General features: G+C 53.6%; 1 protein-coding gene across 4 annotated transcripts in view; it reads left to right on the forward strand.

Annotated features, from left to right (window-relative positions):
• The first annotated feature begins 10,003 nt into the window (after positions 1-10,003).
• Positions 10,004-15,858, forward strand: part of LCOR (ligand dependent nuclear receptor corepressor) — a 76,667-nt gene continuing 70,812 nt past the window's right edge. Inside the window, exon 1 of one of the 4 annotated variants that reach the window (XM_090056888.1) lies at positions 10,004-10,130. Coding sequence is in view for 2 of the 4 variants with exons in the window: in XM_090056886.1 (XP_089913012.1) it covers positions 10,034-10,130 (97 nt within the window). In the remaining 2 variants the exon portion in view is untranslated. The remainder of the gene's footprint in view (positions 10,131-15,858) is intronic. The other 3 variants (XM_090056889.1, XM_090056886.1, XM_090056887.1) reach the window with 3 other exon arrangements.

Here is a 15,858-nt window from a genome sequence, read left to right on the forward strand (position 1 = left end):
GGACTTGCTCAGCCCGGGGCAGGTCTTCCTTGGGCCTCAGTTGGGAGGGCTGGGCAGGATCTGGCTCATGGTGCTGGGTGCTCTGCTGGCCCTGGAGGATCTGTCCTCAGCCCCCAGAGCTCCCTGTGCTGCCTGGCAGGGAGGGCATCGCTGTGCCCCAGGGTGGTCTCGGGGTCTCCGTGCACTGGTGCTCGCAGGATGATGCTGAGCCGGGGAGCGTTGTCAATGTGGAGGAAGCCCGGGTTGATGTGCAGGGGGGGCCTGGGTGGTCCTGGGGGCAGAGCCAGGTGCTGGGGGACCAGCACGTGGGCTGGAGCTGATGGAGGAAGTGAAGGAGTGGGGGACGCGGGACGGTGCCAGGTGTCCCTGTGGCGCATCCAGCAGGTGCGGGGCGGTGCCATCGGCCGTGGCACTGCAAAGGCTCTAGGGAAGACATTGCCAGCAGCAGCGTGGGCAGCGGTGCTCCAGGGCCATGGACTTGAACACAAGTGAGATCAGGGAGGGTCTGGGGGATGCAGTCCTGGAGCAGCCTGGCGAGGATGGCCTTGGGCTGTAGACTAGAAACTGTTCCGGCGCCAGGTCCAGTGGCTGCAGCCAGGGTGTGGGCAGGGCACAGGGCAGAGCTTCGGGACATCAGCCCAGCCCCGGCTAGGGGAAAGTGCTGCAACCCCGCGCGCTGCTGCTGTTGGTGCATGTTGGGTCACAGGAGAGTGTGACCCAGCATTAATTAAACGAGGGTGGCACAGGCTCCCAGGCCACAGCTGCCCCCAGCCAGTTCCCAAACATAATTAAATTAGGCTCACTGGGGGAAGGGGAAGGGGAAGACGAGGGTGGAGGAATCACTGGACTGCCAGACCAAGCAACACCCACAAGTACAGCCCAGCCTAGACCGACGAGTGAAACGTATACCCAGGTAAGCAACAGGGGCCAGGGCAATGCTGGGACTAGGGGGCCAGTGCACACATCCACAGGAGGCCTCAAGTGCCTCTACACAAACGCTCGTAGTACGGGCAACAAGCAGCAGGAACTCACCCTCCCGCTGGCTGACACCAGCCCCGACATCGTGGGGATCACTGAAACGTGGTGGGACCCAACGCACGACTGGGCGGCGAATGTCGAGGGCTATGGGCTGTACAGGAGGGACAGGACCGGGAGGAGAGGTGGGGGCGTGGCGCTCTGCTTTAAGGAGGAATACACATCCTCATCAATTTAGCAAGGAGTCAGAGGAGGGGCACTGAAGTGCTCTGGGTTAGATTACAAAGCAGTCGAGGGGAAAGAGACTTAATGGTGGGGGTCTACTACAGACCCCCCAACCATGGGGAAGACTTCAACCAGGAATCCTCAAGTCAGCTCACGGAGGTCATTAGGTCCAAGGACGTGGTCATCACGGGGGACCTGAATTTCCCGGACATCTGCTGGGAGGAGCAGTCAGCCAGGTCTGACCGCTCACGTCGGTCCCTAGCCCAAATGCAGGACCTCCATCTAACCCAGGAGTGCACGGCCCCAGCAGGGAGACGCCTTGTTGGACCTGGTGCTGGCCACGGGCGACGACCTGGTGTGGGGGCTGCGGGGGCTCGACCCCCTGGGCGACAGTGATCATCGCCTGCTGGGATTCACCATCCAGCGCAAGGTGGCAAAGGCCTGCAGCAAGGCAGCGGCCCTAGACTTTAGGAGGGCAGACTTCACCGAGCTAAGGAGGATAGTTGGGGAAGCCCTGAGGTCCGGGGGGGAGGGGAACCCGTGTCCAAGGAGAGTGGTCGCTCCTGAAGGAGACGATCCTCCGAGCCCAAAGGGAGGTAATCCCAACGAGGATCAAAGGGAGCAGGAGAGCACACAAACCCCCATGGCTCACCAAAAGCATCCGGGAATGTCTCCTTGCTAAAAAGGAGGCGCGCACCCGATGGCGGGGGGGGCATCCCCAGGGAGGACTATACTGCGGCTGCTCGGGGCTGCAGGGGGGGTCAGGGAGGCCAAGGCGGAGATGGGACTGGGACTAGCTTCGCAGATCAAGGACAACAAGAAGTCCTGTTTTAAATACACGGGGTAAAAAGAAGGTACCGGGTAATGTGAGGCCCCTGCAAGACATGCTAGGAAATCTGGTCGTCACAGACGACAAAGCCAACATATTTAACGACTTCTTTGCCTCCATTTTTTTGAGCAGGGACCGGATCAGCCCCCCACCAACCCCCTCGGGCCCCCGGGGAGGCGCACCCAGGCCCAGGGTCGGGGAGGATCTAGTCAGGGAGCGTCTGGCGGGACTGGATGTGTTTAGATCAGCCGGTCCGGACGATCTCCACCCCCGAGTGCTGAGGGAATTGGCCGAGGTCATTGCAGGACCCCGGCACGGCTGTACGAGCACTCGTGGGGCTCTGGTGTGGGGCCGGAGGACTGGAAGAGGCCAATGTGGTTCCCACCTTCAAAAAGGGGAGGAAGGAGGACCCGGGGAACTACAGGCCAGTCAGTCTTGCCTCAATCCTGGGGAAGCTGTTTGAGAGCGTTATCCTGGTGCATGTCCACAGGGGGCCGGGGGGGGAGTTCATGCTTGGGGGCAACCAACACGGGTTCATTAGCAGCAGGTCCTGTCAGACCAACCTGGTGCCTCCTATGACCAGGTCACCAAATCCTTAGACGCAGAGGCAGCAGTGGACATCGACTTCCTGGACTTTTGGAAGACCTTTGACACTGTCTCTCACCCCGTTCTCATTAAGAAACTGGGGGCTGTGGTGTCGACACCCACACGGTCAGATGTGTCACCAACCGGCTGGAGGGCCGCGCCCAGAGAGCGGTGGTGACGGGTCACGTTTGACCCGGAGGGACGTGGGCAGTGGGGTCCCCCAGGGCTCGGTCCTCGGGCCCACACTGCTCAACTTCTTCATCAGCGACTTGGACGAGGGGGTAAAAAGCACCTGTTCAAATTTGCTGATGACACGAAGATGTGGCGGGGTGTGGGCACGCTAGAAGGGAAGAACAGGCTGCAATTGGACCTGGACAGGTCACAGGGGTGGGCGGACGAGAACAGGATGGGATTCAACACCGACAATGCAAGGTGCTGCACCTGGGGAGGAAGAGCCAGCACCATACCTACAGGCTGGGGAACTCCCTTCTCGTCAGGGCAGAGGCAGAGGCAGAAAAGGATCTTGGAGGCATCACTGATGCCAAGATGAACGTGAGCCGGCAGTGTGGGGAGGCGGTCAGGAAGGCCAACCGCACCTTGTCCTGCATCCACAGATGCATCTCGAGCAGGTCCGGTGAGGTGATCCTCCCCCTCTATGAGGCACTGATCAGGCCGCAGCTGGAGTACTGCGTCCAGTTCTGGGCGCCACACTTCAGGAGGGATGTGGACAGCATGGAGAGGGTCCAGAGGAGGCCACTCGCATGGTCGGGGGCAGCAGGGCAGGCCCGACGAGGAGAGGCTACGGGACCTGAACCTGCTCAGCCTCCACAAGAGAAGGCTGAGGGGGATCTAGTGGCCTGTTACAAACTAGTCCGGGGGGATCAGCAGGCATTGGGGGAGTCCCTGCTCCCCCCAGCACTGCCAGGAGTGACCAGGAACAACGGTCACAAGCTCGAAGAGGGCAGATTCAGCCTAGATATCAGGAGGCGCCACTTCACGGTCAGGGCGGCTAGGATCTGGAACCAGCTTCCAGGAGAAGTGGTGCTGGCTCCTGCCCTGGGGGCTTTAAGAGGAGACTAGACAGACATCCTGCTGGGGTCGTTTGACCCCAGTACTCTTTCCTGCCATGGCAGGGTGTTGGACTTGATGATCTGCTCAGGTCCCTGACCCTACTACTAACTAACTAACTAATGGCTGTGGCTTTTCTGGATGCGTAGAGCAAGCCGGGCTTTCGTGAGCATCTGGGCAGGGCACCACATGCTTCATAGAAAGTTATTTCCAGCCCTGCATTAAGGTTTGCTGGGGGTGACGGTTCTAGCTAGAGTTAAAACCAGTCCACGGAGCTGTGAAATCAGAGCTCCTGCAGCAAGAGGGCAGAAAAAAAGATAGCGTAGTTAGTGTAGTGTAGTTAGTGTAACATCAAGACATTAGCAAGGAGAGAGGGGCATTGACACTTGTGGAATGAAGAGTTTACAAGGAAGTGGCTCCATGTGTCTGCAGCTCCAGGCACAGGCCTCAGGGCAGAGCAAGGCTTGCAGGTCAGCTCAGTTTGTCCCCCATAGGGTTGGTGTCACAGTCTGGCCCAGAGCCAGCTTCCCCCTCCCCGGCCCTCACCACTCGCGCAGGGTCCCCAGTGCCACAGGGAAGTGGCTGGTGCCACCGATGCCTCCTGGGCTGGCACAGAAGTCCCTGTGCACCCAGGGGGCAGGACCCTATGGAGGGCTGTGAAAGAGGAGCTTTGTGCCCAGGAGCAGCCGACGGGTTGGCAGAACAAAGTCTGGCTGGACTGGTGGGACATCAAGACAGCTAAAGAGAAGAGAGGGTCGTTAACACCTATGGGGTGAAGAGATTAGAAGGAATTAGATAAGTGCCCCTCTTGGCTGCCTGACTCAAAATGCTGGTGCTCCTTCAGGCAGCTGGTTTTAAAGTTTGGGTAGAGCAGGAAGCAGCCCAGGGGGGTGACAGCACCACTGCCCCCAGATCGGCCTCTGGCAGGCATCACAGAAAGAGGATGCAACGGAGTGACACAGAATGTGGGGTCGTGCCTTGGAGACAGGAATTTCACTACCAGCTGGGAGCTCCTCAGCCAGGAATGAAACCAGAGGAGAAACCCCTCTCTGCACGAGCCCACCCCAGGATGAGGACAAGGACGAGCTGCGAAGGGGTGTGCCTGTGAATGCACTCGTGGCCAGCGGGATCTAGGCATCTATTGGGCAAGGTGTTTCCCGCTGAAATAAGGAAGTGACAATGCCATGGTGAGAGGTGCTGGTGAGACCTCACCTGCAATACTGAATTCAGACCAGAACAGGTGTGACGAAGAGCTCCCTGACTGACCAGGGAATAGAGAGTCTGGCATAAGAGAAGACATGTTTTCATCCACGAGCTGGAAATGGGGGACCCATGAAATCTCCACATGTGCAGATGACACTGTCCAGGCTGTTGGATCTCACAGAGGCAGAGAGGAGCCGCAGAAAGCTTGCCCAGCTAAGTGAGGGGGCAAAAACTGGCCGGTGAACTTGTGTGTCAAGGACAAGGTACTGCACACAGGGAAAAATAGCTGCGATTAGCTGTGCGCAGTGCTGGGTCTGAACTAGCTGTTGCGGCTCAGGAAAGAGACCCCAGAGGCGTTGCACATAGGTCCCTGCGAACCCCGGCTCTGGCCCTACCAGGCGGTGACATGTTGGGCTCTGTTCGGAGAGTGGCATCGGGCCGCTGCACACCTCCACGGGGTGCCCACGTCCTGGATGCTGCATGCACACTGGTCTCCGCCTTGCAAAAAGCAGGTCGTGGGATTAGAAAAAGTGCAGAGAAGAGCATCCAAAATGACCAGGGCCCTGGAGCAGTTGCCAGGCCAGGGCTCTTCAGCGAGTAAAGGAGAAGGCTGTTGACCAGGCGATCAGTGAACTAAGTCCAGGAGCACTCAAAGAAGGAGGCACGCACTGCTGGGAGTAGGAGACAGGTTTAAAAATAACAAAAGGGCAGTGGAACTCCTTGCTGCAGGAGGTGGTGCAGGCTGGCCGTACAGCCAGCCTCCACACAGGACTAGACACCTTCGTGGTCTGGACAGGGCTGATCCTGCCTCAGGCAGGGGCTGGATGAGATGTGACCTCCGCAGGACCCTGCTGGCCCCCCAACTCTGGGGTGCAGCGAGTCTACGGACAGTGGGTCTAGTAATAGGTATTAAACAGAACAGGCAGTGGGGCTTCTTCTGGCGTCTCTACACCAAGGATGGTGGGTGGGTGGGTGGGTAGTGTATAGGGGATAGATCACTCTAGATTGGGGGTGTCAAACACATGACCCGTGGGCCAGATCCAGCCTACGGAGCCTCTCTATGGAGCCTGATGTGAGGTGGGACCTGCCACAGAACTCGGGGCCCTTTTACCCCACTGGCCATGGCTGTTAGCAGCCAGCTGGGCTCACTGCCGCTGCCGGACCCCTTCCTCCAACCCTTGACTACCTTTGGACCCCCCACCACTGCCATAGCGGCCATGGCTCTGGGCTGTGCCGTGAAGGAGGTTGGAAGGCCCATCCCAACACCGGGGTTGTGAGCTGGGTGAAACCCCTGCACACTCACTAGAAGCATCCTGCTTAAATTAGGTCCCCTTGCTGCAAACACTTAAACCTGTATTTATTTTTACACACATCAGTTGCAGTGCTGTCAGTGAGATTACTGATGTGTGTAACCGTAAGCACTTTGTAAATCTTTGTAGGGTAGGGGTATTAGATAACAAGGTTCTTGGTTTAAGAACTGTCTTCCTACAATGGGGCCCTGATCCTGACCAGGCTGCTGGATGCTACATCGTAAATTGTTAGATGTAATTTACTAGGAATAAAGGAGCTCTCCAGGTATTATTGAGAACAAAATAAGTCTGTGAGGGTTTGTATATTGACCTACAAAATATTATACTTGATGCTGATGGGTGAGAAAGTAATGTGGCAGTAGAAACCTTTAAATTCTATATTCCTTACGTGTTCATAACAACTATCTAGCCTCACTATAATTGATTTATGTTTGATTTAATTTGGCTTTGCAAAATCGAGAAAAAAACTGCAACACCTGAAGGTGGCTACTAAAGTGACCAGTGACTTCAGGTCTTTCAATTTATAGGTGCCAAACTTTGGAATAGGCTTCCCAGGGAGGTGGTGCTCTCACCTTCCCCAGAGATCTTCGGGAGGAGACTGGATAGGCACCTGGCTGGGGTCTTATGACCTCTGCCACCCCCCCGTGCTCCTTCCTGCCCATGGCAGGGGGTCAGACTAGATGATGTCTAGGTCCCTCCCGACTCATTGACTCTATGATTCCATAAGGCGGCAGGGTAGGGGGCGCGGCAGCCCATTTGTCAGGTACTAAGAGCCTAGGAGCCCCCTTCCACTCCGGCTAAACAGGGAAGACATTGAGTGCTGATATAGAATCACAGAATCATAGAAGTCGGGTCAAAGGGACCTTGTAGATCTTCAAGTCTGAGCCCCTGCCTGGGCGGGAGAAAAGACTGGACTCAAATGAGTCCAGCCAGGTAGGCATCAAGCCTCTTCTTAAAGATCCCCGGGGTAGGAGCCAGCACCACTTCCCTAGGAAGTTGGTTCCAGCTCCTGGCCGCCCTAACTGTGAAGTAGTTCTTGCGGATGTCTAATCTAAATCTACTCTCTAATAACTTGTGGCCATTGTTCCTTGTCATGCCGGGGGGCACTCGGGGAAACAGCGTCTCCCCTAAACCCTTCTGGTCCCCCCTAGTGAGTTTATAGACAGTCACCAGGTCCCCCCTCAGCCTTCTCTTGTGAAGGCTGAACAGGTTTAGGTCCCGCAGTCTTTCATTGTAGGGTCTGCCCTGTAGTCCCTGGATCATGCATGTGGCCTCCTTTGGACCCTCTCCATGTTGTCCACATCCCTCTTGAAGTGCGGCGCACAGAATGGACACAGTACTCCAGCTATGGCCTGACCAGCGTCGCATAGAGGGGGAGGATCACCTCCCTGGCTCTACTTGAGATGCGCCTGTGGATGCACGACAAGGTGCGGTTAGCCCTGCCAACCGTGACCTCGCGTTGTCGGTCCATGTTCATCTTGGAGTCAGTAATGACTCCAAGATCCCTTTCTGCCTCTGTGCTCTCCAGAAGGGAGTTTCCCATTTTGTAAGTGTGCTGCTGGTTTCTACTGCCTAAGTGCAGCACCCTGCACTTGTCAGTATTGAAATGCATCTTATGTCAGCCCGCTCCTGTAACCTATCCAGGTCTTGTCACAGTCCCTCCCTACTAGCGTGCTCACCTCACCCCAAATTTTGGTATCATCAGTGAATTTAAACAGGTTGCATTTCACCCCGTCGTCCAAATCACTGATGAAGAAATTGAACAGAGCAGGCCCCAGGACCGAGCCCTGGGGGACTCCGCTGCCCACTTCTCCCCAGGTCGAATATGACCCATCCACCACCACCCTCTGAGTATGACCCTTGAGCCAATCTGCAATCCATCTGACTGTGTACGCATCAATGCCACAGTCACCCAATTTCTTAATGAGGATGGGATGGGAGACGGTGTCAAAGGCCTTGCTGAAGTCCAGAAAGACTATGTCCAAGGCGACACCTGCATCCATTGCCTTTGTGACCTGATCATAAAAGGCAATCAGGTTGGTCTGACATAACCTGCCCCTGACGAAACCGTGCTGGTTGCCCTTGAGCATCATCCCTGCACAAGAGAATGTGCAATGTTGCATTGGCCTCATAAAATATAAGAGGCCAACATTCAAACCGCAGCCCCCCCTTGCCACACGTGCTGTGGAGTGCCCGTTACAGCCAGAGCAGCACTCGCTGACCCCTTCCCCCCCAGCCCTTGGCTGTGGGCACATGGATGGAGCATCCCCGCTGGGGTCTGGGCACGCTCTGCGCCCTCCTGTTTGCACGTCACAACCAGCTCCAGACACGCTCGTTGTTGGACCAGCATTTCCCTTGCATTGCTCTTTGTCCTCCCTGCTGGCATGGTTTCTGAGCAAACTTGCCTGACTACGGAGACAAGTAGGTGAGAGAGACAAAGGGAAAGAGCTGTGAGCAGCCCCTTCCCTCTGGAACCATCTGCCGTGTCTGCAGGAGAATGTGCAGCTCTTGCATTGGCCTCTTCATAAAATCATAGGAAATTAGGGTTGGAGGGAGCTCAGGAGTCACCTAGTCCAACCCCTGCTCCAGGCAGGACCAGCCGCAACCAGACAAGGCTTGGTCTAGCCAGGTCTTAAACAACTCCAGGGATGGAGGCTGCACCACCTCTCTGGGGAGCCTGGTCCAGTGCTTTACCACCCTCCTGGTGAGAAAATTCTTCCTAATATCCAACCTCAACGTCCCTTGCTGCAGCCTGAGCCCATTGCTCCTTGTCCTGTTGCCTGCCCCACTGAGACCAGCCCAGCTCCATCCTCTGTGCAGCCCCCGGCAGGGAGGTGAAGGCTGCTATCAAATCCCCCTCGGTCTCCTCTTCTGCAGAGTAAATCAGCCCACGTCCCTCAGCCCTTCCTCACCCCGAACCATTTTCGTTACCCTCCGCTGAACTCTCTCTACTGAGTCCACATCCTTCCCGTAGTTTGCACTGAAATGCCGTATCCTCATGGCTTACTGCCGAGGGGTCACTTGCTATGGCTGCAATACGGAAGGTGGATCTAGCCGCAGCGCACCTGGACGTCCCGTCCTGGCCGCCTGTCGTTTCCTTTTAATCGTACCCATCCACGCCTCCGGGATCTGTAATTACAGGCCGACTGGACGAGTGGTCTTACTGCCTCTGCAGTACTTGTGCACCGAGGCCGCGGATCAGGCGTGTTGTGGGGCAGCACGCGGGGCGGGCGGAGGCCGAGGGGTGACTGGTCTGCGCCTCTCGGTTGCGATGATGTCCTCCGCTGGGGGAGAGGCCGGGGAGCGGGAAGCCCCCGAGGGAGAAGGGGAGCAAACGAGGCTCTCTGCCGCTGCCGGCCCCCCCCGGGCCCCGCTCCCAGCCGCGCCCCCCGCCTCCGTCCCGGCGGGGGGACGCCGCGTCGGGGCCATGGCAGTGGTGACCGGGGGGGGGCGGGATTCGGATCAGGCGCCGAAGCGGGGGCCATGCGAGCAGTGGGGGGGCGGGGGGGCACATCTGGAGCAGACGCTCTGCAGTGAGGGGAGCGAATTCAGACCGGGGCTGTGTGACCGGGGCTGGGGGGCGAATTCGGATCAACGACTCTAACTGGGGGCCTTGTGAATAGCGACGGGGAGCGGATCCGAATCGGACGACGAACGGGGCCGTGCGACCGGCGACCGGAGCAATTCGGATCGAGGCACGCCGGGGCCGCGGCCGGGGCCGCGCCGGACCGTGTGAAGGGGTAGGGGGCGGGGCGCGGTGACGCAGGCACGCACGCACGCAGGCACGCACGCAGGGCACGCAGGCGCAGCGCGGCGGGGCCCCTCCCCGCCCCAGAAGATGGCGAGTCCGTGCGGGCGGCAGGACTGCTCCATCGAGAGGCGCGGCGTCCGCCACCAGCTCGACTCGTGGCGACACAAGCTCGTGCACTGTGTAGGTGAGGGCCGGGCCGGGCCCCCCGCCCTCCGCGCGCCCCCCCGGGCCTGCCCGCCCCCCCGGCCCGGCCCGCCCGGCCGCGCGGCCCGGCCCCCCCGCGCCTCGCGCCGCCTCTCATCCGGATCGCCCTCTCCGCCCCCATTCCCACGGCCCCTAATTCAGGGTCTGATCCGGATCGTCCCCCCACCCATCACCATTCACACGGCCCCAGCTCCAGGTCCGATCCGGATCGCCCCCCCCCATTCACATGGCCCCTGCTTTAGGGTGTGATCCGGTTCGCCCCCTCCCATCACCATTCACACAGCCCTAATTCGGTGTCTGATCCAAATGCCCCACTTTACCATTCACACGGCCCCTAATTCAGGCTCTGATCCGAATCGCCCCCCCATCACTATTTACACAGCCCCCAATTCGGCATCTGATCAGAATTGTCCCCCATCACTGTTTGCACAGCCTCCAAGTCAGGGTCTGATCTGAATCCCCCCCATCACCATTCACGCAGACCCCTTTTAGGAGGGTCTGATCCAGATTTGCGCCCCCCCTCGCCCCCGCAACTCTGCCCAAACCACCACTGCCCTATGCCCATGAGGGGGGTGTGCCCCTGCCCCTCCCCCGTGTGGACGGCCAGCCCGTGCTCCCTTGAGGAGAGAAGCAGCCGTGGCGATGAGCATCCGCCCCCGCACCCTGGGGGCCGCACAATCGGGCCTGGGCGGGCATTGGGCATCCCCGGGGGGTTGTCGTTCTGCTCCCGCGGGTTTGTGGTGCGGGTCTCGGTGTTTTGAGATGCCGGTTGGTCGGTGCAAAGCTTCCGCCCCACAGAGCAAAGCAACTTTCTCGGGATGGGTGAGGAGCACGGTCCTCCCCCCTCCGCAGCCGCGGCATGTCCGAGCGCCAGGTGGGTGGGGAGGCGCTGCTTGAGTTTCCAGGAGCCATCCTGACCTGCTCTTAATGCTGCGTTTGCTGGTTTTTGAATTTCAAATGCTGTGTTGGGGCTCAGTGCCTCCTTTTTACACCCTGGTGCTGCCCTGGGTCCATAGCGGATCGATCACGGCTCTGCCTAGCTTGTCTCCGGCCGTTGCAGAACGAAGGAGCTCAGCTTCCTGCTTTATTTGGGACTTGAAATGCTGCTCTGGACACGCTAAACTCCAGCTGTGCCTTTCTGTGTTTCTCATTCATCCGCTTTGCAGAAGCGGGAATTTGTGCAAAATGATGTTTTCAGGCCTAAAAAAATATATGCCCTGCGCCTGTTGAGCGGAGAGCAGTGTGAGTGAGTTGTCTAGGCGCGCAAACCTTCGTGGGTGACTTGCTGCGGCAGAGGCAGTTTCTTATGGGCTGTGTGGGGTGGTCTTTGTCAAGATGGGGTTTCTAGAGTCTGCTGGGGGGTTTCTTTTGATTTGGTTCGTGTCATTTGAAGACAACCTTGCTGGCTTCCTTTCTGCTGTAGTTGGGTGTGCTCTGCTTTCTCCCTTGGCCTCAAACCTTCTCAGCTCTCTGGGGGGCTGCTTTTTTTTCCCTCTTGGCCTCCCATCTATGCCCTCTTCTCTCTGCTTTGTCCTGCTGCTGCTTGGAGAAAGCTCTGAGGGACTGTAAGGATTGTAAGGCACTTAACAGCCATAAGCCTTAGAAACTTTATTTAAAAATATTTATATATCTATATGTACATACACACATACATGGCTTTAAAAGTGCACACTACAGTTTGTAAGAGTGAAGAAGAGGCAACAGTTCCCTGCTGTTCTTGCCTCGCACCTTCTTCACTCTTACAAATTGTAGCGTGTGTTTTTAAAGCCCTGTGTTTAAAGTTTCTCTGAGTACATATAAAACACTTCAGTTCTCCAGGTGCCAGTGGCCTGAGGCCCCTGCTGTCCTTACCTTGCCCTTTCTTCACACTTACAAATTGTAGCCTGTGTTTTTAAAGCTCCCTGTTTAAAATAGAAAGCCTTGAGGAAACTCTGAATGACAAAGTTGAACAGATTTTGGAGGTAAAGTACAAAAACACTTTTTTAAAAAGTCCAAAGTATAAGAACGCTAAGTGGTTTTATCTTGATGGCAGCATGCCATAAATAGTTTGAACCTCAAATTGATCAGTTTTATGAGATCTCAGACCTGCCCTATTCCCAGTAGGTATCTAGCATAAATTTTGTCTGTTCATATAAATAGACATTAATTGTAACTTGGTTCTTAAATCTGTGAAAGGATTGCATTACTGTTCCTGGTATCCAGCTGAAATGACCCTGCAGTTATAACCACCTGCAACTTTAAAAATAAAAATGCAGGCATAACTTGTCAACTTTAAGTGGGTTTTGATAGCTGGTGTTCCTTTAGGCTTAATAGTAGACTTTATACAATCATATATTTTCTTCCTTGAATATTCTGTGACAATCTTAACATTTGTTACAGAAACTCATTTTAAAGGCTTCACATTTATCTAGTTGTTTGGCAGGTAAAGAGGTGATATTTATCTTGGGTATCTCTGAAGCATCCACCCCCTTGGAATCTAAACGCTAATTGTGTATGTGGGCTGGAGCGCTGCTCTCCCTGCCTGGAAAGAGGAGCTCTGATCATCCACAAAGTGTGATAGCCAGAAAGCAGGAAGGTGCCAGGAGTCTGTTTGGTCCCTCCTTGAGCTGTAGGTTGTAATTCAGTCAAGGACTTGGCTCACGAGTGCAGTTACAGCAGGTCTGGAAGAGATGGAAATTTTCTCCTAGCAATAACGTTAAATGGTCACTTGAAGAAACATTGTCAGTTTTAAGAATTGTTGGTCTGGAATTGATGATGTGGGAGGATCTTGGCTTTGTATATATTTCAGTGTTGAAAGATGACTTTGCTGCTGAATGCACTTCCACTTTTCACTTCTTCCTTTTTTTTTTTATCTTTGTTACTGGTAAAGTATCATCACCTGGGTTTCTAAAATGTTTCTCCATTCTCATAGGTTGCATAGCAATGGAATGTATTTTTTTTTTTGGCAGTGTAGCTGGTTAAGTTTCAAGCATAGGTTCTGTGAGTTATGTAACAGGAATGGGTAATTCCTATACAATAAGCTTTGCTTTTGGCTTTGTAAGAGAAACGACATGTCAGTCTAGTTCTGAAATAACTATTATGCTCTCTGGTCTTGCTTATCGCAGAGAGTTGTTTTGTTAGCATGCAATAGAGATGACCTTCTGCTGCAAAATGGGGATGGCTGGATGTGCTAATTTTTTTGCACTATATGGAAGAGCAGTTTGCCTTGCCTGTTATTATTGTAGTTGCAATTTAAGGAGTAAATTTCAGTTCTTCACTTCCAAATAAGAAACATAACTAGTTACATCCCTGTTAGTGATGGAGAGAAAAAAATTCTTCCACGAATTAATGGAGTAGTTGAAATATGGCTAAGAATGCAAATGGAAATATAGGGTTTTGCAGCAGATACAGGCCAGTTTGTGGTTAGTGCATGTAGGTGCACTAATGCAAGCTGGTGCAAGTCACTTCTGCTGGTGCGGTGTATTGATACCAGTGCAGATGCACAGGGGCATGGGGAAGCCAGGGGCTACCACACTGGTTTGGCCTGCACATGAAAAGTTTTGCTGAATTTCACCTATTAGGTTGGTTGAGGTTGAGGTTGAGGGGAGGGAAATGCCCCGACTGCCCTATCTGTGCCCACAAGACCCCCTGCATAGAGAGCCGTACCAGACAAAAAATCCTTTGGTGAGTATAGCTTTTATTTGGTTTGGGGAACTGGTTCAAACCATACCTTCAGGAGTCTTCTCATGGTACAGTTTCTGTTCGGAGAAGTACTGTGCCATGTTAATCTGAAGTCAGGGTAGATTTGCACCTTGCACACTGACCAGATCAGTGATGCATAAGCTTTTGGAAGCAGTAGCTTCTGAAAGCATTTGTAAGCATTAGCATCTGATGAAAGAATCTGCGTTGCCATTATGGAGGCTTGGTGGTATAATTATACCGGCATACCGATTTCAGGCCAAGGCTCACTGTAAAATAATTGGTGTCAAGAGCCCCTGAAATCTTTAACTGTGTTGGTATTGTAGCAAATGCTAAGTTTGTAACTTTACCTAATTAACTTTGATTCAGGATTCTGGGCTTGGGATAGCTTATTAGCTCTAGTTTCATATGAATTTACCTTTGCTACTCTTGCTCAGTGGGAGGTGGGACAGGGATATGAGAGACAGATCTAAAATCATTCATATTTCATCAAAACTCCCGAGCTATTCAGTTCATAATGAAAGGCTCACAGCTTGCTTTTTAACTAAGTTAGCCGTAAATGCTATTGGAAGCATGTACTCCTCCAAAGGAACGATCCTGGGAGTTCAAACTGGGAATAAAACTGAGATCTGCTTCCCATTTCCTTTGTGATCCTGGGTAAATTGCTTCAGTTTTGTCCTCATTTCTTCATCTCTGAAATGGAGAGTCGATTCTTTCCTCTTAAGGATGCTGCAACTTGACTTGCTAATGTGTAATATTTTGGAACAATCCTTTGGAGTGATTTCTTGGACTCTGCTTGGCCTCATGGCTCTACTTGAATGGGAGAAATTACCTGATATGGGGCAGCCTGCTTATATCGGGTTTTGTGGAATTGGCCTAGACTCTCATCTTTCTGGCTTTTGTGACAATTCACTTGTTTGGTTGCATATTATGACATTTGCCTCATTATGGATTTAGCTGTTTTATCACATGAAGTGGCGCTGGCCTGCCTCGATGTATTAGGGTGTCATCTACAAAAGCTCATCCCTCTGAACCAGTTAGTTTTCAAGGTGCTGCCCTGCCTGGCCACCTGCCTGACTTGCAACAAACACTGCTACCTACCTCTCCACTTACCACTGTGGGGTTGGGACACTTCCTGAGCTGGGAAAGGATTGCATGGCAGGATATAAAGCTGTCTCAGGCTTCATTTTAAGTGGGAGCTAATGTTATATACACTTCATCTGCTTTGAATAGAGGACAATTATTTCATTAACTTGTACACTCTCTAGGAAAAAAAGAAAAACTGAAAAAAAAATCTAGGCAGCCTCCTGACTTCCATTCAGGTGTTGAACATAAATTTGCAAGATCTCAAGTACTATCTACTACACCATTAACAAATATATATATGCCATTAATTCCTGCTTTTAAATATATAACAGATATTATAGAGGCCACCCTTTGAGGGTTTTTTTTTTCCAGGGGGAGGGTAAGAGAAAATAAAATAGCATTCTTCCCATTTGTGTAAAGAAATGTTGTTTGATTTACTTTGTTACACTAACTGCATTTGCATTAAGATGGATGATTTGGCATCCCTGTTCTGGTGCCCTGGCTATCTTTAAATCCCTGCTGTACACTGCTTAAATATCTTGGCTTTAGTTGCCATACTCTGCCATCTTAATATATCTGTCATCCAGGCAAATACTATGTTGGGTCTCATCTGAGGACATTCATCCACTGCCGTGTTGACCACAGTGGGAATATTCCCTAACAGCGCTAGTTTAGGCGAGGTTCTGAAAAGACGAGCATTTACAAAGGTGAGATAAATGTCGCCATCTGCCTTTGTACTGTTGTACAGTTTTGCAGTTGGCAGTTGCATTTCTTCCCGGGTGAATTTTCAGTTTCTGTTTGCTTCATCCAGTTTTAGTTGGCTGCTTGCAGTCCAGCCCTTTTTGAGCTGGTAGATTGGTCGTAAAAAGTTCTTAGTCTCTTCTTGGACCAGGCTACATGTGGTAGTTGGAATGCGTTCCTGACTCCCTTTGGTGCATAGATAC

The sequence above is a fragment of the Crocodylus siamensis genome, chromosome 7 (genome assembly GCF_052110815.1).
Source record: "Crocodylus siamensis isolate JL-2025a chromosome 7, ASM5211081v1, whole genome shotgun sequence".
In the NCBI taxonomy this organism is placed as follows: Eukaryota; Metazoa; Chordata; order Crocodylia; family Crocodylidae; genus Crocodylus; species Crocodylus siamensis.